This window comes from Hemibagrus wyckioides, linkage group LG19 (assembly GCF_019097595.1).
Source record: "Hemibagrus wyckioides isolate EC202008001 linkage group LG19, SWU_Hwy_1.0, whole genome shotgun sequence".
Taxonomy (NCBI): Eukaryota; Metazoa; Chordata; class Actinopteri; order Siluriformes; family Bagridae; genus Hemibagrus; species Hemibagrus wyckioides.
In genome coordinates, this window is record NC_080728.1 from 16,648,258 (window position 1) to 16,672,789 (window position 24,532).

Consider the following 24,532-nt stretch of genomic DNA (forward strand, 5'->3'; position numbering starts at 1 on the left):
CTGATGATTTATGAGCACGAGACCTGGCATGACTACACACACACCTTTAAGCTCATACACCTACTAGAACGCTGACAGGCTTTCCGGTGGATATAGGACGTCCCACATAATGCATTCACAGAGCAGGGTTTTGGAGGGCTTCAGACATTCCTACGAGCCTGATTTTTTTTCTTTTGTGCGGAAAATGTGTTTTTTTTTTGCTTTTAGGTTTCAGCATTGCTCTCAATGTCCTGATTTGGTCAGTCATGATGTATGATGTATCCTCTCTCTCTCTCTCTCTCTCTCTCTCTTTCTCTCTCTCTCTCTCTCTCTCTCTCTCTCACTCTTTCTCTCTCTCGCTGTCTCGCTGTGTCTGACCTGCACCAAAGGACAGCGCAGGAAGGACAGAGGGAAAAACAAACAGCAGGACAAACATGATTGAGTGCAGGAGCCCAGCGTGTTTATTTGGATTTTGTGGCGAGGCACACACACACACACACACACACACACACACCCTGCTGATCGAAATGTAATTTTAATTTAACGCAGAACTGACGATGCCGAGAAAGCAGGCTGCTGTTTGTGAATATATGTGTGTTTATGTGTGTGTGTCACACTTAATTAGCCCAATGGTGGCTAAGGTATTTAAACTGAACACAGACACACACACACACACACACACGCACACACATTTGTTGAGCAATCCTTGTGAGGATCTTCCATTGAATGATTATTAATGGAGATAATAAACGATATACTACACCTAAACCTTTTGATTTGATTAGTTTTTCAAGTAAAAGCTGCAGCAAAAATGCAGTTTTCCTCTTGGGGACCAGCAAATGTCAAAACTTTCAGAAATTTCTATTCTTGTAGACACACACACACACACACACACACTCTCTCTCTTTCAAACTGTGTCCCCTGCAAACATCCTGCTAGGGCTGTGGAATCCTGGCACCCAGGCCATAGTTCATGGGTGGAAACTATTGGAGGTTGGGCTCATGAGTGAGTGTGTGTTACTTTGAAGAAGAAAGACAGCATGCAGCCTGAGAGGGAGCTTTTCTAAGCCGTTCAGCCTGACGCTGTCCTATAGACGCCTCCTGGCTGCCGTCTGTCATCAGTCAGTTGGAGCTGTTCTGACATACAAAGGCACAACTACATAATTCTGGGCAAAATCAAGCTTGGACTGGGAATTAAATGTTGAGCAGCTGTTTTATCTTGTGAAAAAGTTGGGGTTTTTTTTAGGGCAAATGTGGCGTTAAGAGTTACAGCTATAACATGGAGTTATTCGTCTTCATTTATGGGCATGGTATTATAGGTACTGTGGTGAATGTGGGAAAGATACAGTATGTGTGTGTGTGTGTGTGTGTGAGAGAGAGAGAGAGAGAGAGAGAGAGAGAGATATTTGTCCTGAACAACAATACAAATGAAATTTCTTTCTTCAGGTTATGCTGTACAACAAACATGGCAGATTTAATGTCTACATCAGCTTTTATTCCACCACAACTCCATCCACCGCTTTGAGCTTGGATGCTCCAGGAATCTGACTCTGAACTAGCTGAGTGGGATTCTAGAGTGACACACAGCTAGTGACAGTGGACTTTACTGTGCCAGAATGCAAGGAATCATTTTCAGTTTCATTTACTTTTAAAAGACTGGGGTATGTCGTAGCTTAGTGATTAAGGTGTTGTGCTACTAATCAGAAGGTTGTGAGTTTGAATCCCAAGGCCACCAAGCTGCCACTGCTGGGCCCCTGAGCAGAAGTGGGATCACAAACACATGGGTCTCACACACTTCATGCAAAGTGTTAATGGTTCATTAAAGCAAACTGTTCTCTTAGTAGAATTAGTGTGGAACATTTTAAAGCTTTTATAAGCCTGTGTATCTCCTTACCTCTTACTTCGCTTTACTGCTTTCTCCTCCATTCTGGCTTATCGACATCCCCACAGTGATGACTAGTGAGTGTATAAGCTGACTAGTGTGTGGTGTGTGTGTGTGTTTATCATTATCAGTGTTTATTCTAATATGATAAATGATTTTGTACAAAGAGATGTTGGCTCTACTGTGTGATGTAAATGAAAAGCTATAATCTTTGTTTTGAGGTTGAAGAAAGATGATTTAAAATGGAAGAACGGCTAAACTTACAACCACACATACACGCGCACACACACACACACACACACACACACACACATGGAAATGCACAGCGGAGGTGTTGAAGGTAACTGGGCACTGGCTGCTTTACCGCTGTCTTATTCTATTTATATAATATGTTCAAATATTAGTACTGAGGTGGGGAACTTAAAGCTACTGGTCACCGCTGCTTTGGTTTAGTCTTTTTTAAGACCTTTTCCACCTGACACTGAGCTTCAGTAACAAATCTGTGGCACCACAATTTATTATTATTATTTTTCCATTGCCAAGTGAGCCGTACCTTGACCATGCTGAATTCTGGTACTGTACTTATCAGGGTCATATGGCTGGAGCTAGAAATAGAGGACATATTTAATTAAACACAATCATCCTTAATTAAAATCCTACTAGCTAGCTAATCATACTTTCATAGTTTCTTAACAAAATGTAAATTTTTAGATTTTTTTCCTTGACTTACACACAACACTATTTTTTGTCGCTCATTTGTAACTCGTTTCTCGCCATTTTCAATCTAATATTTTCTAACAGATATATAGACCTACAGCCAAACTATTGAAATGGAGCAGCTTGTCTTGTTTTAATGTGTTTTAATGCAGTCTTCAGACAAAAGTATCAGTGGCACACCACCGATACAACAAGCCTGCCATACATTTTGCTCAACCCGGAACATTTAAACAGAGATAACCCAGGAAGAGCCAGGAACATCCATGAAGAGCCAGAAACAGTCAGGAATAGCTAGCAACATCCAGGAACAGCCTGAAACAACCAGGGACAGCCAGGACAATCCAATAACATACAGGAACATCCATGAACATCCAGGAACAGTCAGGAATATCCAGGAACAGCCAGGAACACACAGAAATAGCCAGGGACTGTCAGGAACAGCCAAAAAAAAAAGAGCCAGGCACAGCCAAAAACAGCCTGGGACAGCCAGGAACATACAGGAACATCCATAAACATCCAGCAAAAGCCAGGAACAGCCAGGGACATTCAGGAACATCCATGAACATCCAGCAAAAGCCAGGAACAGCCAGGGACATTCAGGAACATCCATGAACATCCAGCAAAAGCCAGGAACAGCCAGGGACATTCAGGAACATCCATGAACATCCAGCAAAAGCCAGGAACAGCCAGGGACATTCAGGAACATCCATGAACATCCAGGAAAAGCCCCACACACATTTTTAAATCTGCTACATGCCTGATTTTTATTACATGTCAAAGAAAATGGGAAGTGGTAGCTCAGTGGTTACAGAGTTTGACTCCTGATCCAAAGGTTCCTTTCAGCCCTTAACCCTCAACTTCTCAGTTGTATACTTTACTATCCAGAGTTTGTGAGTTCAACTCCCAAGACCACCAAGCTGCCAGTGCTAGCCCTTGAGCAAGGCCCACAACTGCTTAAAAATTGAGATAAAATATGAGTCGCTCAGGATGAGGGCGTCTGCCAAGCGCCAGAAATGTGTTGCTTGATAACTTGCCCATCACTAGTCGTCATGCCACAATTTCCTGAGAACTCATTCTCCTTTTACTGGATAGAGGATCTGTAACTGTACCATGCCATAATTTTGCATTTTGGTGGAAAAGTGTCTGTAAATTGTGTGTGTGTGTGTGTGTGTATGTGTGTGTATCTAACTTTGTTCTTTACTAGAGTTTAGGCAGCTGGTTTGTGTCTCAAACCCTGGATGACGAGGCATGTGTATTAGAGTATGTGTGTATCTGAGTCTGTGTAAGAGAGACAGAGTGTCTTCTAAAGTCACAACGTGTCTGTAAACATCCAAACCTCTCTCCACACACACACACACACACACACATACACAAACACCTTCATTTATCCACTTATGTTGACATCACAAAGGTTCAGTGGTCTAGTTGTGGAAAGTGCAGAGGAAGTCCATATGAATGTCCAATTTGTGGTTTGTGTGTGTATTTGCGTATGTGTGTGAGAGTTTAATATAGCCAGAGAAAGAGAGAGAGAGACAGAGAGAGAGAGAGAGTTTGTGTTTAAAGAAGAGCTTGGGGAGGGTTATTGGAAAGGACGTTTCTCGGCTGAAGGACATCAATGGTGGCTGGTGAAAATAGAGTCTCATTGAAATGCATGGCTTAGTACCTATAGCATTGTGTGTGGAGAGAGAGTCTGACAGATTTCAATTAAAATGGCATTTACAAAAGGATGGATGGGAAAAGGGGGCTCTTTTGTGTGTGTGTGTGTGTGTGTGTGTGTTTGTGTGTGTGTGTATGTGTGTGTGTGTGTGTCATAGATTCAAGCACCATGTTCAGTTGTTACATAAAGACAGAGCAGTTTGAAGTTTTTTTTTCCTCCAAAATGTGAAATACTACATCGGACAATGTAAGATATTCCCAGTGCCTCATCAGAAATCATTTCAAAAAGATCTTGCCACCGAATTTGAACATCAGGACTGTTAATAACATCATGCCTAGGCTCTTCTAGCATGCTGTAGAGAGTCTGTTGTGTATGATTAAGAAACTTGGTTATAAGGTTGTTTGACTGATATAACAACTGACTCAATCATAACTCATGACTTCATCAGTACAGTGCCAATGTCCTGCTCTGGAAAGTGTTTTGTCACTGTGTCCAAATGTTTATTTTACTGACGAAAATCATCGTAAACACGGAAGTGCTTTGAACCAATCAGATTTCTCAGCTGGAAGGATTCTGAAGTTTGTGGCCAGAAAAGTGGACAAAAATATCAGACGATCTGTAGCTCAGAGGTGGCTACACAATTCCTCACAACAACAATGATAAAATATGAACAAACTAACAAACAAAACACTTGTCTGTGTGAATCACATATGTTCCTGAATAAAAGTCTTCTGTGTGGTTTAGACGAAAACATTCAACATTTTGTCTATTTTTCCCCCGAAGGATTAGCATTAAATAGTAAAAAAAAAATAAAATAAATTCTTTCTAACTGCATAATACAGCATTACTGCATCATTTTCTGTTTAAATATAGACGTGAAAGTATTCAACGTTGAAGAATTGTCTGCCACGTTGTATTATTGCAACACTATTTTTATAGCTTTATTTAATTAGATCAGCTTTGTTGCCACACTTATTTAATTCATCCAATTAATTCTCGAAACCTGCTGTGCTGAAGACTTGTGAAGGCACGAGCCTCTTTGATGAGTATGTGGTTAAAGCTGATGTGAGTGTAGCTGTAACAGTTGTATAAATTGTTAGACACGAGGCTTTGAAAAGCGCTTTCCGTTTCGTACTGCACTCAGGCTTTTAAAAGCAATGATTTTGAAAGGGGGCTTTTAAGTGGCTAGTTTATGGGTAACCACACACACACACACACACACACACACTATTGCCTGGTTTATACTTCTGCATTGCAGGATTGTTTGTGTATCTTTGCCTTGTAGCAGAAAAGGGGTTTATGGGTACTCATAGCTCTTGGAAACTTGCATATGCACTACAATCTTAACAGTGTTTATTTGGTACTGTGCAGCAGGTGAATGCAGGTTGTATGCAAGTTTCCAAAAGTATGTGCCAAGGCTACAAGGTTTATATAAATTTGGTCGTTTTTATATCTTGAAATACAAAATATGTTATCATTTATCGGCTAGTTCACAGGGGCTTGAGCGGTGGATGATTTGCACACACACATTAAAAATGTGATACGGTTCATTTTGAGGTATAAAGCCTGTAAGAAGGAGTCCCAATCTGTTTTTTTTCATTAACATGCATCAGAAGCCTGATGTGTGCGATAAACAGCTGCTAGAATATAAGCAATAACAAGAACCAAGGTTTCTAGATGTTCCACAGAATCAAAGGTAACCGTAATCAGAGTATGACATCGTTTTCTTAGGCAAATTCTTGTGTTATAAGAGAAACGAGGCACTGTGGGATATGTTGTTATTGGAAAATAATCAATGTTGGTGTGGTAAGAATAACTCTTCTTCGCACTGGGTTGCATCATAAAATCTGATTGTTGATGAATTACCTGTAACAGCACACTCCGTAGTGTTTTATTCCTTAGGTGTTGATGCAGGTAAGGAGGAAATATCCAGGAGAAAAAAATAATGAAATAGTAAAATATTTGGCATTCCAGTATGTCATGTGTTTTTAGCAAACTTTGTCATAGCTAGGCAAATAGATTGAGGCAATAAATAGCTAACAGTAAATGAGCTCTAGTGGGCACTGTAGCTGTTGGGAGGCGGGCTTCATTAATATGTGCATTAACATGGGTAGGAGGTGGGATTAAGGGATCGAGGAATAAAGTCATTGTAAGTCACTGTACCTTTAGTTTGGCTGAAAGAAAAGTAAGATTTTTTAATGTACAAGAAGTTCTCAACAAGAAGTTGATCTCTTGATCAGAGAAAATAAGAAGAGACAAATAAAATGAGTATGATAAAGTGTTTGTCTTTCCTTTCCTCGTGCTTCTAATCGAAGCTCCCTACCTTCGTCCTGTCAGCACCCCTGAACTCTCTGACATCTGCAGTCAAAACACACGCCAAGCCTCACCTCACACACATATTAACTTTCCTCTCTCCCTCGGCTTCCTATTCTATTTCTCTTCCTCTCTCCTTCACTCAAAGTTCTCTTCGTTTAAACTCCTTAGGGAATGGCGCTCGTGTTAATAAAAGACAGGGAGAATTGTCGAAACTTTCCTAGTCAATCCATCTTTTATCGTTTGCTCCGTGGACGGACCGAGCGCCCCCTCTGTGTTTGGTGATTCAGCAGAGCGGAGCGGCGTTCCCTCTCAGTTTATTTGACTTCTCTGCAGTTTAAGCCGAGGGCCCACATGACATTTTAGCCTCACGCTCACTCCTTCAAATAAATTATCCGAGCGAAACAGTGTGCTCCGTTTGGACTCGTGCTACGGAATCAGGCGCCAACTCGGGTCACCTGGCGAAAGTTCGATTAAATCTTGATCTGTGCTGTAAATCACATAGGATCTGCGGTAGTGAGGCCATCTGGCCTGTATAAATAAAGTGATTATGAAATGATCTGGCGAGGAATGAGGAGTCTCTGCAGAGTGCAAGTCTTGTTCTGTCACTCTTCTTGTACAGGAATGTGTACAGTAGTTTAACATTGCACACACACACACACACACACACTAATGGGAATAAAGCAAATTCAGGTCTCTTTGTCTTGCATTATGGACCTCTAAAGGATACTAGCATGATCATTAGGCACATCAAGGCACCCTTACTGCTGCCCTTATGAAAAGACACAACCCCTCCAAGCATCCCAAGAGCTTCTGAAGAGCCCGAGCTCTGAGAACAGTGACGCAGGACACCGCGCTGTTACCACAGTGATTTGCTTTTATGTGCACTTTCTTGGCTCATTGTCTGTCCATCACAAGAACTTTAGGACACCCATTAGAGACTGATAAGTACCTCTCTCAGTATGCCTCAAACACTTTTAGCTCCTTTTTGGAATTCTTTCATCTGGACATTTTCCTTGTTTAAGGAAAGCAGTAAGGAAGGAAAAATGGTCCTAGGGTTCAACACTATGTTGTTGAGATACACCTGCATGCCAGATTGGTGCTTCAGCCTCAGTGAGATGTCATGGTTTCAGTGTTAGAATTAGTTTCTGTCACCACTCTGAACATCTATCTAGGAAACTTAATTTGTTTATATCTTGATATTTTCTAATTGTAAATAAACAGTGACAGTGTTTCAACTCACAACCTTTAAGCCCACAGCCTAAGTCACTGATCCAACACTTTAACACTTACTCACTGATTAAAAATCCTTACAGGACCACAGAAATTCTGTTGGTGCTTATATTAAGTGATATAATTATATTATATCACCACTCCTTCAGTCACTCTGAATAAATATCTAGCAAATAAATCAAACTTATTATTAAACCAGTAATGCAGTCTCATAATCTAAAAATGTACAGTTTTAATACATTAAACTGCATTTTTAATTTTAGGTTTGGAGCAAAGGTTTACTTTAGCTTAAAAAGAAAAAAACTTGCAACTGGTGAATATGACAAGATAATATTGCCACATTTTATCACAATGCACTTTATTGTTTATAATTTACATATAATTATAAATAGCAAATACATTTTATAGATCATTGGTAGATTCTATCTTATGTTAAAATGTAAAATGTTGTACTGAATTATTTAAACTCTGTCTATCTATCTATTTATCTGTATGTCTGTCTTTCTGTCTGCCTATCTATCTATCTATCTATCTATCTATCTATCTATCTATCTATCTATCTATCTATCTATCTATCTATCTATCTATCTATCTATCTATCTATCTATCTATCTATCTATCTATCTATCTATCTATCTATCTATAAATGTGTGTGTGTGTGTGTGAACTGGCATCCCATTCTGTGTGTATTTGCACCTCATGTCCAGGAAAAGAAAGGAAGGAAGGAAGGAATGAAGGAGGGAAGGAAGGAAGGAAGACTTGTAGTGGATATAATGAACTTTACTATAGTTTAGAATTTTGGAAGTAACTTGGATGTCTATTATTATATGTTTTTGTTCTTTTATACACATATACACACATTAAAACCAACTGTTACACAAAGTCCTGAAAAGTATTATAACACGATAAAATCTTTTCTTTTTTTTTTAATCTTTTTGACTTAAGCTCATAGTGTACAATTTCTGTATATAGTGTATATGTGCATTATGTCCATAAAGCTGCGATTCTTAGAAGGGAGGTACAGAAAGAAATACCGAGTGACTTCTTGAGAAGTGAAAGGAGGGAAGGATGTGGTGACTGTGTTATTCAGGGAGAGGTTTTTATGCTGGAATCCATGGGTCAGTGTTAATGTCAGTGGGCTTTTGGTTGTACAAAGGGTCCTGTGGCAGAAACATTAAGCTAATTTATACCTCTCACATAACACGTCCATCTCCAGGAGCCTGGCTGAGGATTGTTTGTAGTGGAGAGCACACACGTCTTTCAGCTGTAAATTAATCCCCCGTTCACAGTCTCTCTCTTTCTCTTTTTACTGCAGATGGGATGAACTGTATGAACAAGGACCATGGCTGTGCTCACATCTGTAGAGAGACTCCTAAAGGTGGTGTGTCATGCGAGTGCAGGCCGGGGTTCGAACTTGCCGAGAACCAGCAGGACTGCAGATGTATGTATCGTGACGTTTCAGCAAAATACAGCTAACAACATGGCTGAAAATGGTGCTTTCAGGTTTTATTCTCCAGGCCGGTCCTGATCCAAAAGCTGCTCTTCATATGACATCACAGCTGTAGATCAGGGTAATGAGGTGAGGTTAGGAAACTTAGATGACTCCAATATCTTTAGTGAGGTTAAATTTTTTTTACAGCCATTCAGTCCTGGCCACCAATAGGGCACATTAATATATAAATATATAATAATAATAATAATAATAATAATAATAATAATAATAATAATAATAATAATAATAATAATAATAATAATAATTAGTCACTTAAATGAATACACATCTCAAGGAAAATCTATTTTATATTATATAATGCATATTACATACAGCATGAGCAGTTTATTATATTAATAGATCTTTAAAATACTAGGAGCTCTATGTTCCAGATTTGCATTGCCTTTAAATAAATAAATAATAATAATAAATAAACAAACAAACAAATAAATAAAATAAAAGACACCCATTTCCCGATAGTTTTGAATAATATCACTTAAAAGATGAATAAAATTCATAGTAAACTGAGAGTCATTTCAATAAACTGAGGTTATTTCAACTCCATCCAGAGCTTTTAATTTAACTCCAGCTTTGTCCAGGCCAAAAAGTCTGCAAAGATTGTACTATTTTAGGGAGTATATCTCTTTGAATTCATGCACTAGGCGCCCAAAAACTCAATAAATCGATTATATAATTTCTCACCATTAATGTGTTAATCATAGTGTATATGTAAATGTTAATAATGTAGAAATATGGCAATGCCTCTTATACCCCAGCACATCTGAAACTTCAGTTCTGATCAGTCTGAAGGTGTGAAGGTGTGAATTTTCTATCATTACTGATATGGTGAGGTTTCCTGGAAAGACACTTTTATATGGAAGGAGTCTCCAGTGTCAGCACTTTAAAGTACATTTTTCACTACAGGAAACTTTACCATTTGTGATTGTGAAAGAGAGGCCAGTGAAAAGGCTTTCTACTGCTGCTATAACATGAACAATATCAAGTAGCATCTTTAAATCTTTAACAGTTTTAACGGATATCAAAAAAATGGTGTTTATTAATAAATTAAGAAATTTTATTCATTATATTGAGGTAATAGAAGAGGAACAAATCTGGATATACTGTTATTTTTAAATAATTAACATCAGCATGAAGAAATCTTAGTATTTAAGGTATATTTACGACATGTTAAGCTGGAATCTCTGACAGATCCTGTGGTTTAAGGGGTTAATATGTAAAACGTCCTGACCCAGCTGTGATATTTTCCAGCTATAAGCGGACCATCAAGTTGCAGGAAAAGAAAACTTTTCCACAAGTATATTTTGTAAGAATGAGTGGGAGTGATTTGGGATTAACTGGAAAATGACACTGTATGTGGGAATTGTTTCATCCTTTTTAAAGCAATAGCAATATTACAGCTCGTTTACGTGGGTCAAATTGTATACAAAGCCATTTCTACTCTATCCAAAGCTTTAATACAACTCCAGGTGTGTCCAGGGCCAAAAGTGCTGCTGTAATTTCTGCAAGAAGTAAAATATCAACCTCATTCATTACATTGGGTTTCTAAAATCACTCCTAATAAAATGTCAGGGACTCGGCAAAAATAGCCAATGCTTCGAGAGCAGGAGTAAATAATATGTGTATTTGTTTATTTCTCCAAATCTATCCTTCTTCATCAATATATTTGTCCTATATTCTACAGATTAGTACATAAAAGTGACAAGAAAATGTGACAAGTATCAAAAAAATATAGTCTCATGACCATGTGAACTCCCACATGGGCCGATACACTAGCTGGGGGAGAGCGAGAGCGAGAGTCGGCTTTTTATTAGTTACACTTTGTTTGGCAACACATCCTGTTCCAGACAAACTTCAGAGTGAAATATTGTGAAATGTTTTAATATCCGTGATTAAAGAGGAGCTGGGGTATATTTTGATTGTATGTGTGTGTGTGTGTGTTTGTCCTGAACATTTTAGGCAAGTACTTTATGTTCACACTTCAGATTCACATATGTTCATTTCTGTACTGTTCATTCGACATATAAAACAAATGAATGTTTGAATAGTGACGGCAGTTTTATGAGCATCTACGTGATTGATGGAAAAGCCTTTTAGACCAGTATATGAGAATTCCCACAAGGAGCTTTAATCATACATTATGTGCTATTCTTAGACATTTTTGGACAGAAATCAACCCAGGATTCAAGCATGATGTAGCACTTTGTAATGCTTTTCTTATATACGATTTCATTTATAGAGCTAGTGATAAAATCTGGCGATCTGAGTCTGTATTGGTCAAGGTAAAAGGTTTTAGGTTGTCTTGTGGCTGGATACACCCACATTTCAGTTTTAGATCATGGAGATCAAATATAGGTACTGTGTATCCCATAGAAAACAATAGAGGGGGTAAAAATTTTTGCACTCAATTGAATCCACGTAATTAATCAGGGCACTTTACCCTCTGAATGAGAGAATGAGTGTGTAAGTGATGTGATGTGATGACTCTCACAGTCATTGTGCATTGCCAGTGACGTGTAACTATGGAAACGGAGGCTGCCAACACACCTGTGAAGACACAGACACAGGACCGGTGTGTGGCTGCCACCAGAAATACGCCCTGCATTCTGACAGCAAGACCTGCATCGGTGAGTCATGTTCACACACACACACACACACACACACACACACACACTAAATAACTCAAACACATGTTGTTTAAATGGCTAACTCTTCCTGGATGGCTAATTTCGCTTATCTGGATTAAATTTGTTAAATTAATTAAATTGTTTTAAATAAATTGAAATAAACTCTCTGAGTAAACTTTTTGGTAAAGGTTTTATATTTGGACAGGTTTGGATAAAGGAAATAAAAATCTTTTCATGAAATAAGTATTAAATCAGACTATTGTTTTTAGTAAATTGTAACTAAGATACTGAACTCCTCCTGAAATCTTGTAAAATGACAGCTAGTCTATTAAATTAAGACTCTGATAGTAATTGTAGTACTTGTTTCTACCTGTGAAGTTAGCTAACCATTAGCTAAGTGGCTCAGTGAACAAATAAACTGTTGAGAGCATGACGTAAATTTAGACTCATATTAAAATGCTTGAGATAAGTGTATGCTAGACAACTAGAGCTTAACTCATTATATGGTCTAAAAGCTAATCTAAAAGTTATTGGCTATCTAACTTAGCTAATGGTATTGATACATCGCAGAAATAAATGGACCAGAATATGATGATGATAGATGTATGATCTGTAAGTAGAAGTTATGAGTTATAAATAGCATAACAGGCCAAATTAATGACTAGCAAGCAATCTTTAGTGATGAGCTAATGAGAATTGACTTGTGGAAAAAAAGTGTAATGTAAAAAAATGTAATGTGTGCTGTGTAAGTTAGCTAGTTGATTAGCTAATTATATACAGTAGAAAAGCTCAGCTAATAGCTAAGGAATTTAGCTAATCCTAGTGAAGGATACATAATTTGATAAGAATCTGATGATGTAAAAGAAGCATTAGATACTAATATAGCTTTAGATACTAATACAGCTTGTGTCTGCTTGTGAAACATGTCATGACTGAGGAGTGTTGTAGCAAGAGCAAAACAGCCTCAGAACATTGAAATGCTAGTAAACAGCTGCTGATGTACTAGCATGTATCTAAATTAGTCATCCTCTTATATTCTCTATGTTATGCTTTCTCTTTGGCTATACTATATTGGAAAGGTTTAGATGAGCAGTTGCTGTAGCCTTTTAGATTTAGAGGGGATAGAGAGAGAGAGAGAGAGATGTGGAAAGAAAGATGAAGTTTGGATGAAGGACAGGGGGTGGTTTGGGGAAGATGTGCTAGGTGAAGGAAACTTCATCGTCACTGAAAGAGCAAAACACATTTATCATCCTCATAATGACGGTAAATGCAGCCAGCCGTCCAGTGGAGTTCTGCCATATTCACCGAAATGGGAAAACTTTATACACCGTGTGGGTATAACCATATTCACCCGCGATGCCTCTAAAAACAGGAGGAACGCTGCTTTTTTATGCATCTGTCCTTTTTTGGAATTTTGCAAAACTAATGGACTGTTTCAGGTAAGTTGATTTTTCTCCCTTATTTTTTTAGCTTGTGTCTCCATGCCTTGTTCCATGTTTGGTTTGGATGGCTGAGTCTTTTTCTTAGTAAAATCTCCTCTTCCAAACCATTCTGCACAGAATATCTGCTTTCCTGGTGTAGCATTAGTTGCTCTTATGTCCTTGCTGTTTCTTTATTGAGCTTTCAGAGATTGCTAAATCTGAGGCCAGATAAAGGCCGATAGTGCTGTCCAAAGTCTCTTCCTGAGCCTGTGCAATTTTTTTAATACTTAAACACTTAAATTAGCCATTTGTCATCGGTCGGGTTGTGTGTGAGTGTAGAACGTTTTCCAGAGAGACGGCATGGTTGAGTGAAATAAGGGTTAAACAGTGGATTTGGAAGTGAAATGGCTAACTGTTGTGCTATAACATACAAGAATAGTCCGATTAACACAGAGCCTCAGGGTGTTTTGGACACTTTGGCATGTCGGCCTCACAGGAAGGGCCTTATTCAGCCATGGCATGGTACATATCCCAGACAAATCCACAGTCAGACTAAATTATTATGTGCTGAGTGCCAGCGCTTTAAAGAGGTCCATCTGATGTCACATTTGCTACACTGGAAAATAAAATTGCGATTCCTTTTGTGAGGTTTTATGATTTCTTATTTCTCACTGTTGATGTTTTGTTATATGACTGAACTGTTGATTGCCCAACGCTGGACTGAGGCCTCCGTACGGCCATGCAGAACCTGGCGGAGAGCGTCCACCGGTCCCCTGTCTTGATGCCTGCTGTACTACTCATCGCAGTCTTCTCTTTCAGCATCTTCGAAGAGCGACGCAAACGGCCACAGAGACCAGAAGAGGAGTGTAGAGACTGATCCCTCCCATCTCTATCTCTATCTTTCTCTCTATATTCCTCTCTATATTCCCTGTCTCACCTGACCCTGGCTGTGGTCTGTGTGAGTAGCTGTGCTGTGTGGGTCGAGTCCTTCCCCTGTCTGTAGCATTGCTTCTTTAGATTCTCCCTTCCTCTAGTAGTGTTTCCTCACAGGCTCCTTTGCTCCTCCTGTTACTCCTGCCCTCTCTGGTGAAAGTTCCTGATTGCCTGTCTTGTCTGCAATTTGAAAAAGGTATTAGAGAGAATTACTGCTGAAAGGCAAATAAAAGACTTGCGAGACATTTTTAGAACAGATACCTCAATTGCAGCCTGCATCAAAAAGTCAGAAAAGTAGCCAATCAACAAACTAGCTCCACCCCTTGCCCGCCCTTTCTCAAAGCACCTAGCCAGTGGCCTGTCCTGATCCTCGACCTTTCCATCAAGCATGCCATCCTGTAGCCTCCAACGAAAGATTATTAACGTTCCTAAATGACACCGAAATGCTGCACTGCACCTCAAACTCATTTTCCACTTCCTTGTCATGTCAACTGCATGTCCTCTGTCCTCTGCCCTCTCTACTGCCCCATGCTGTCCCCTTCCTCTGTCCCTCCCTGCTGTTCTTCCTAATAACGCATTCGCCTGCATGAATATGTGTGCAAATATCTTTTCTCTAGTTTTTTCCTTTTTATTTGGTTATGTCTTCCCTTATGTATTGGTACCGACATTATCAGTAACCCCTGACCTCACTACAGTAGTGCCTCTGTTATGTTATAGCAGTAGCAATATTAATGAATTAATTTTATCCTCTGTTTTTAGCTTCTGTTATTAAGTGCTTGCTCCCAATCCCTACTTTTTGGTCGTCCCTTATAATGGGCTGATCGTAGATGAGTCCCGATCTTGGAAACCCCTTTGGTATTCCCCTTATCTTTCCTGTGAGTCTGCAAGTGAAGATATATAAAACACATACTGGATATTGAACAGAATTTCAGATCCCACAGCATTAAGGCAGACCTTTGTTTTGTTGATTGGCCCGTTTTATGAGACTAAATATGTCCCAGTCATGTGCTGGTGCATCTGCATGCTCATTAACCATCTATACAGTAGCCCCACCCACTTTGCTCAGACAATCTACAGTAGTTTTCCTGCATTGACTTGATTGTCAAAGCCAGTTGTGATGTGTTCCATAGACAAACAGGCAACCAGCACTGCCCCCAGACTTCATCCACCTCCTCTCCACCTCTCCTATTCGCATGTCCCTCAACCCTTCCTCCCACCGCAGGTTCCTCTCATGCTCTCCAACCATGAGATGGCATTTTTCTCCCCGTTCTTTTCCATGTCATCTCTCCCTCATCTTCTTCCTACTACTCTCTCCATGTAGTGTCACGCTGTCCTATTTGTTCTCCTCTCATCATGCAGTTTGTATCATTCCAACTCTTTCATTTTTTTCTCTACTTCTCCTCTCTGTCACTGCGGTAATTGAGTGGCCGTTTGATATGGAAGACTGCAACGGCAGCATCAAATTGTCAATGTCAACGAGAAACCCTTTCTTTTTTTTTATCTTATTCCCCATCCCCTCCCCTCCACCCCAAATTTTATTTATCTCTCATGTGTGTCCCTCCTTCTCATTTTTCATGACAACTTCCAAAGGCTGATCTCTTTTTATTTCGGGAGAGTTTGACTTGATCTTCTTTATTTATATATTCATTAATTTCATTAACACTCTAACAGGGTTTATTGGCGCTTTTATTTTATTTCCGCAGCTTTTTGCTTCTTGGCTTTGGTTTGTGCTCAAACACCAAGAGGGTCAGGCAGTGTGAGTCTGGGTGTCTGGGCTGCGGCGACTGGGAGCAGGACTGCCTGTTAGCCCGCCTGTCTGTCTGTCCCGGCTGGGACAAACTGACATGGGATCACTCTAGCCTGCTCTTCAGGAGGCCTGCAAGCCGGATGCCCGAGGCTGGCTGGTCTATGGCAGGGCTGTCTGTGCGGGGCGATGGACATTGGGCTTCTAATTAACCTACTGCTCCCTGTTTGTCCTCTGTCACTTGTGTTTTAGAGAAAGATGAGGCTGCAATTGAGAGCTCTGAGTTCAATACCACGTCAGTAGCTGATGTGGACAAGCGGGTGAAACGGCGTCTACTTATGGGTAACTCCTTTCTTCCTCTTTCTATGTGTTGCCATGGCGCTTGTGCTTATTTCCTCTTCTACTCTTTACTTTCTTTCTGTCCTTTGATTTGTTTTGTTCGAGTTCTTCTCCAAACCCCTCCCCAACCACCACCATTCTTGAAAGTTTCTGGTTGTTTCTATGTCCGACTAAGCCTGAGAATAGACCCTCTAAACATGACAAGGTTCCTTCTAAACTTTCCCAAGCCTGCTCCCAACCTTACTTTATTCCCTTGCATTGGAAAAGTAATGAAGTTTTTTTTGTTTTTTTTAAACCCCTTTGCTTCTGACAGCTCCCATGCCATTCCTGTTGCATTTTAAGAACTTAACAAAGAACCAGAAATAATTTGTGGTACACATTTGTCTTTACTATTTCTTTTAGTATTGTAAGAAATGCATTTCCTTTGTAGACTATATCTTTTAATAGTTGTGGGTCAACCACAGCTGGACACATCTTAATTTTTACTTTCTTTAGTGTCATTACTGACTTAATACAATGAATTTAGAAGCTCTTAAAACTGAAAAAGGCTTCTGACCTGCTGTTTTTCAGCCTTATCTTTGACTAAGGCCAGACTGCAGCTACTGTAAAGCTCCACTGTCTGAGAAGAGATAACAGCAGCAATCCAAGTTTAAACTGTTAACACTTGGAATGGGATTTCTGAGAACAGTAAAGGGTTGTTTTCTCCCCTTAAACTCCCAGCACATTATTCTTATTAACTCCCAGCTTATTAGTAAAGTGTACATGTGTGATGGCCTAGGACGCCCCTTCACATGCTGACATTGGGCCATTTTTTTACTTCCCGAAGTTATGGAAATACAATATGTTTCTCTTGGCATGGTGTGCTGTTACACAAAAGTAACTCACTACATAAACCACACCGATTTAGCAATAAAGTCAATTCTAGATTTATGTATGAACGTCATTTTTTACCTCTTACATTTAATGTAAAAAAAATAAGCTACACTATAGCAGCTATAAACAGTCAGTTCCATGCTAGCGCTCCTCTCTCTTAAAGTTAATAAAGACAAACACAGTTTATCTTGTTCTTGAGTAGTTCTCAGAGTAAAATAATGTATCCTCCATAAATAAAGCATTCTCCATATCAATGAATATATTTTCATTACTTCACTAACATGATCTTAACAGATAGAAAAGGTAGGTTTTAAAAGTAAATAAAACCATTTTTACATAATTTGCTGAAATCTAATTTCTTTTCTTCTGTTTCAAAGTATGTCTTTAAATGTACATTTTAGCATTTTAGTTTTATGCAGTGGGATTTCCCAGATCCCCACACATTAATCATGAATTATTTAGTAATTCCTAGTAGTAAAACTAATAGGCAATATAATGTATGTAGTTATGAGTGCTAGGTAAGTTTGTCTTTCCTTAAGAAATATTTTCTTTGCATTGCGTGCATATTATAGTGTGTAGCCTTCTACGCGTGTACTATTAGACACTAAATACTACAACTTCAATGTCCCTGTTCTCTTTGCCGATATTTAAAGCACAATTAAGTGATTTGATGTAGAAAACTTGTCCAGCCAATGAGGGAAACTATTTAACTCAAGCAGAAGGAACATAGCGTTTTTCCTCTATTGCTCTCCTTTTTACTACTTTTCTTTCTCTTAATATTACACATTAATGTTCGTCACTTGTTCTCTTCCCCTTTAGCAGGCAGATGAACCAATAACCATCTTTCTTTCCTTTGAGGGCATAGAGATTGAAATTACTTTCTGTATGTTGCCATTTATTGTCAAAACAGGTATCTTTCCAGGACAGGTGCTGGAAACTCTACTCACACTCCATGTCTTTTCTGTTCTTTTATCTTGACTTGTGTATCTGAATGATTGGGAGGTTAAAATGTTTGAATGCAATGAGAAATTTGTTTAAGATGAATGATTCCCAGTTGTTAGTATCTTTTAAGAATATCCCGCTTGGAAGAATGTGCTATCTACTCTTCTGCAGACGTGAGCATACTATACTAGCTGTAAGCAGTCAGTAAGCCGTTAAAAAGACAGAAAAAGGAGTGTGTCATTGAGAAAACCAAAAACTGTCAACACATAGATGTTCCTGTGGTGGAAAATGTAAAGGAACAGCTTTACCTCCACCATACACATCCTGTAAACAGAACATACCTGAGATTTAAACTTTTGTCAGTGCTGCTGCTGTAGAAAACGAATCGTCACCTTCTGACCAATCAGACTCAAGAACTCAAAAGTGCTGTGGTAGTACTGTGTTTATTCAATGCCGAAATTCTATCATACAACCAAACTGCTCTAAAAGAGCGTACTGAATGAATCTGATGAAGGCAGTTTTCTTGAAAGAGTCTCTTTTATTTAAGGCACCTCTGTTGAACTTGGCTAATGATGTGTAATACCCATGTCCAAGTTGGAAGGGTCTGATTTACCCACTTCAAATGTAAATTGCTCTCCGAGTTTGCCAAACCGCTTAGAAGACCACTTCACCTCAGCTACATTCAGTAAGTTCATCAAGAACGAGAAGTGCCAACTTATGCTATGCTTACTATACACCATCTCATTTTTTTTTTTTTACTAGTCATTACAGTCCTATCAGGTCTTTAGTAGTGATTTATGTTGATCTTTGGACAGACACTAATCTGGCACTGCTAATCTAAACCGGCTCAGACAATCATGGGATCATCAAGTGGGTTATAGTGGGATCATCACTTTTATACCCTTTCATTTTTATTTCTTGGATATTATAAGTTTCCCACAGAAATATGCTGGACGGCAGGATGGTTTGTGTGTGTGTGAGAGAGTGTGTGAGTGTGTGTGTGTGTATGTGTAGCAATGCTGTACCTCAGGTTTGTGTTAGATTTGACACTCTGCGTTCCCGCTTCAGTTTGTGCTGCTGTCACAGCTGCGGCCAGCAGCACCAGGATGCGACTGATCCTGGCAGATTAAACTGGAAACTCAGCGTCAGTGGAAAAGTCTCCTTCTCTGTAGTCATATTAAAGTGCTGACCGAGAGAAACGGGGGGAGGCACTGAGGGCGAATTTATTGTTCATTAAGGTAAATGGTGGTGTTTGTTATAGTTTCTTTTGTGTTCTTTGTGGTTAGGGGGGTTTGGCCACTGTTGCCTCTGGCTTGCTTAATAGTTATAAATATAAATTTAAATAAAAAATGTTATTATTTATATTCTGACTATTTATACTTCCCAGGATTTCATAGTTGTGTTCAGGTAACAGGGTTTAGTGAATTAAATAGATGAATCAATTATCAAAGTAGGTTTCAAACATGAAAAAAAATATTTTTTTAAATTTTATATATTTATATATATATATATATAATACAATTAACTATAATTATAATTACATGTTAAATATAATATATACATTAAATATTACATTGAAGGATATGTATAAATTGTAATATAATTAAATATAATAATTAAAATTAAGTTAACTTATTAAAAAATAAGTGCTGTGTATTTTGGTTTAATGAATTAAATTAATAATATTTATCTGAAATATGAACATTGGATGTTGTAAAGGGTTAGGATTAGGGACACGTTTTTTTAACGTTACTTTACATAGATATTTGTCAACATAATATCAGTAGGACACCCTACACCCTGGTATCACCCTAATTACTTCTAGGACTAAACCTGGTGAATTTGTAAATATTTACTGAAGCTCATACTTATTAAAACCCAGATGTCTATCATTTAAGTAGCTCCACATCATATTATAAATGCAGCTCTGAAGGTTAAGTGTGTGGACAACACAGTACAGTACAAACTCTAACAATATACAACAGGGACAGCAAAGACACAATATGCTATAACATGTTATACAGTACAACACAACACACGTAAGCTATCCATGGGTGTAACACAGCACCGGATACCTAGCTACCTTGATTTAGCAAATGTTTCAAGGTGTCCCATATTTGTGCTCTTGTAACTGATTGATTGTGTGTGTGTGTGTGTGTGTATGTGTCAGACCCCTAGGCTATGTGAGTCCAGCTGTTACAGAATATATGCAGTACAATGGCCTGTAGCAAGATCCGCTAATAACAGGGCCGCTGGTATAAATCACATAGTTTTAGAAAGATTTGAGGCTCTTTCAAACAAAACTGTCCTTCTACAATCTTTACTTCCCTCCTGTATCCCAATTTTTAAATTCAATCTCCCAGATTTTGCCTGTGGGTCTCTAAGGTCACCTCCTCATCCACACTCCACACATTCAAATTAGCAAATCACCACCATGGCTCCAAGTAAACGTTTCCTCATGTCCTGTACCTTGGCCATTGTGCCATTTACGCTGTGTTTATTCTGTAAAGTCATTATGTAACTGCTCTGACACAGAGAGCTGGACATTTATTCTTGTATAATTATCGTAGCTCCTTCTAGCCACCTCTTCATATTTTGCTGGATTATTTTCATATTAAACCATGAGAAGAAAGTGCATCTTAACACAAATATTGAAAGTTAATAACTTAACAAATTAAAATTTCCATTGCATGATGCCAAGTTGCTAACTAAAAATAATTCACCAAAGTTTCTTCAACTTTCTCCAGTTTCTACATCCGTCTACGAGTGGAAAAGTTTGTAATTAATGCTCTTGCTTCCTCTTTTAACTTTTGACGTTTCTTTTTTTCAGCTTAAACTTCACCTTTCTTCCAAAGGTACCTGAGATAAGAAAAAAACAAACTGAATGCCCTAACATTTGCCTTTTGCCACCAACAGATAACTGTCATAATATGCTATATATATATATATATATATATATATATATATATATATCATCAATTTGATCTTTTTTTGCTAATGTTTCTCTTTTTTCAGAGGTGAATGTATATGTACATTTAAAAAGAATGTACACCTTATTCCAAAACCCATCCAAAAGTCCATCAAATATGTTCAGATATGTTCAAGCTTGCCTGAAGGTTCCAAGCAAGCACTACACACTGGGCTCTTCAAAATGGGTTCTACTAGGAACTGTTTCTGTAAGAGAGGCACTCTGTTGTGGGGTTCTACACACTCCCTCTAAAGGTTCCTCCAGAGGGACAAACTGAATCACCCTTTAGGATGCTGGAGGAACTGTTTTATTTCAAGGGCTGCATTTGAACTGTACCTAGGGATCTGTGCACAGATTGGGATATGGAATCAACAAAGGTCAGCCAGTAGAGTAGAAACCCACCAGGGTGGGGATACAACTCTGGTTACCAGAATTTTATAGTACCACAAGTTCTTTTGCAGGTACAGTTGCATATATTTAAAATCCATTGTATAACAAATGCCAACTAAGTCATGAGGAATGAGACTCATCTTGCATGTTTCTGAGGACAAGAGTACATCCTGGATTGGATGCCTGTGCATCGCAGGGCATCATGCCTAAATATATTTGAACACATTATGCCTAGGGTCAATTTAGGGCAGCTATTCCACCAACTGGCATGTTTCTGGGAGGTAGATGGAAACTGGAGAGCCGGGAGGAATCTGACATGGGCATGGAAATGACATGGAGCTCCACAAACACAACTGTGCAAGGATATAACTGGGGACCAGAAATCAGTGAGGTGGCAACATTACCCATTGCATCACCACATCCTTAGGATTATCCATATACGACCCATCTACAACAGCTACGAAGTTTAGGTGTATATTGGACATGAAGTCTATCCATTGAGTGAAATTAAACATTTCACTAGGTCTTACTGCAGACCTGGAGTTTAAATGTCTAGGTTTAAAGATTCAGGATAGTGGTTGCCCAGGCTGTCTGTAAATTTTGAACTACAGTAATTGCATGTAGACTGCAACTGCTGTAGAATGTTTCAGAGCTCTTTTGCTATGGCACTAATGAGCTGACCTGGTACTATGGGTAGGTACATCAGCTGGTATGGTATTAAATGCATAAGAGAAGGGACCCTTTGTTTCTCCAGCCATTTGTGCTGAAAATAAAAGCAATAGTACTTTGGCATACTAAATAGTCTTGAATAGTTCACCTACTGTGGTTCTGGCCCAATGGTAACCACCTTAGCTGAAGGCAATCTGGATGTGTATTCCAGTTTGGACAGTTGGTCTATCCTTACAGTTGGTCTACCCTATCTCAAGTCTCCAATGGTGAGGCATCCAGGCACAGAGGACTGGAAAAAATTTATAGCGCACTGAATGCACTGGCAAAAGACTCAACATATCTCAGGTGCAGTCACCATTCTCTCAAATACCCTCATCTGTTTGCATAGCCCAGACTGGTCAGCCAGTTTATGAAGCACATCAGCAGATGGTAGGTAAGGTGAAAAGAGGCTAACTACCTTGAAAATTCGTATAAAAAAATGACCAGAAGCTATTTCTGACCAGCAACACTCACCAGACGCTTTACAGTACTATCATTTGTTGTGGATTCCCTTGTGGTGCCAAACCTGTACAGGAAGCATCAGCTGTAACCACCTTACTTTGGGAAGGAATTGACCCCAGGGGCACACTGGTAAAGAAAAAGCAGCTCTGTTTCCATGGAATCAAGACTGCTATGCACAAGATATGTTTGCATTTCACAGGGTCCAGGTGCAAGACATGCAGCGATGTCTGGACCTATTAAAGATGGACTTGCTGAAAGCTGAAACTATCTTGTGCTAGAGGTTGGCTAAAGCTTCACACGATCCAAGAGAGTATCTATCATGAACTGCTCACTTAAGGGAGAGGAAATGAATCAGTCATCTGCATCAGTTGCATGGACGCCCTTCGGTGAAGCCATCAAAGAGAAATTAAAGTGCAGAAATCTGTATTCTTGGAAAGAAGTAAAACAGAAAATGGGGGCATTTAGGTACATTTAGCTCAACAGAATGAAATATATATAACATGAAACCAAGAAGATTTACTATCACTCTGTACTATACATCCACCATCATTAGTAAATAACTATTTCAGAGGGTATGCCAGTATTGTTTTTTTTTGTTTTTTCAACATACTGTCACCAGAACCTCATTATTCTGATGTAAGTTTGGATTAAAGTTTGGCCAAAAGTGTTATTCTAACAAACGTCTCACTTTTGACCTTATTTTCTGAAAGTATAGCCATAGGAGGAGTGCGGCTTCACTCACAAACAAGATTCAGAATAATGTTTGCCCAGTGGCTGTATGTGGACCTTGAACTACAGTTCAGTTCAGTACAGTGAGAAACTTGTAGAATGTTTCAAATGCCAATGCATGTCCTTGCAATACATCCATTGCTGCAGCTCTAATGAGTTAACCTGGTACCAGGAGTAGACACTAGGTATTAAATGCCTAAGAGAGGGTACTGTTTGTTTCTCCAGCCATTCTTTTGCAACCAGTAGTTGGCCATAGTTTGGGATGATGTAGATTATAGCATTAGGTGAGCCTGAAGTGAGGCTGTTTAAAATGAAGCTATGTACTGGATATAATGGAGAATAAATCAGAGACACCCCAGATTTGTAAGATAACTCCTGAGCAGTGTCAGTAAGGCAGATTCCAGAAAATCTCACTGAGCCAATATACAGAATCATCAGAACTATTTTGGAACTGGAGAATACATATTTATGTAAATATTTTTTCCATCTTTGCTCTAGATGCTGAGCACTTCTAGGTGGGCATTATGACTGAAATATACTTCTCCGTCTGCAAATCTGCAGACATGTTGACTTGTTCACATGTATTTTGCAGACCTCATCTGCCAACTGACCCTGGAACGTCTCCAGTTTGTTTTTGGCTAATTCTGGTTTCCAGTCCCATATTTAACTAGATATAAACTTTCATGCTTACCCGGTCAGTGATTGACATACACACTCCAGCATGATGTGAAGCTGAAAGTCTTGGGTCATGTTAGGGATGTTAGGCTATCCCATCTGCTTGATTTTGACCATGATCTCAATCAGTTTGCACATGCACATTAAGGATTGATTGCACTGCTTAAATGTGGGGCTGTAGTTTATAATATTTAATTTATAACATGTAATACTTTATTCTAGGTTAATTCTGAAACTCTGGTCTTATTACTTTGGGGAACTCAAAGAGATCATTGTAGAACCCTACAAGAAGTGGTTTCCCTTTCACAAAAGGTTTTAAGTGGAACCCTTGAATGAGGCTAAAGCTCATAAGAAGAAAGAACCATTGTAAAGCCTTTTTTCTGATTGTTTTGGGAAACAAGGGCTATTTGTAGGCTGTGATATATTTTTGT

At 38.9% G+C, this 24,532-nt stretch overlaps 1 protein-coding gene across 2 annotated transcripts in view; it reads left to right on the forward strand.

Moving 5' to 3' along the window:
- scube1 (signal peptide, CUB domain, EGF-like 1) overlaps positions 1 to 24,532 on the forward strand; it is an 82,466-nt gene that overhangs the window by 36,887 nt on the left and 21,047 nt on the right. Inside the window, exons 5-7 of one of the 2 annotated variants that reach the window (XM_058417753.1) lie at positions 9,096 to 9,221; positions 11,801 to 11,917; positions 16,268 to 16,357. In XM_058417753.1, coding sequence (XP_058273736.1) covers positions 9,096 to 9,221; positions 11,801 to 11,917; positions 16,268 to 16,357 — 333 coding nt within the window. The remainder of the gene's footprint in view (positions 1 to 9,095; positions 9,222 to 11,800; positions 11,918 to 16,267; positions 16,358 to 24,532) is intronic. The other variant, XM_058417754.1, reaches the window with a different exon arrangement.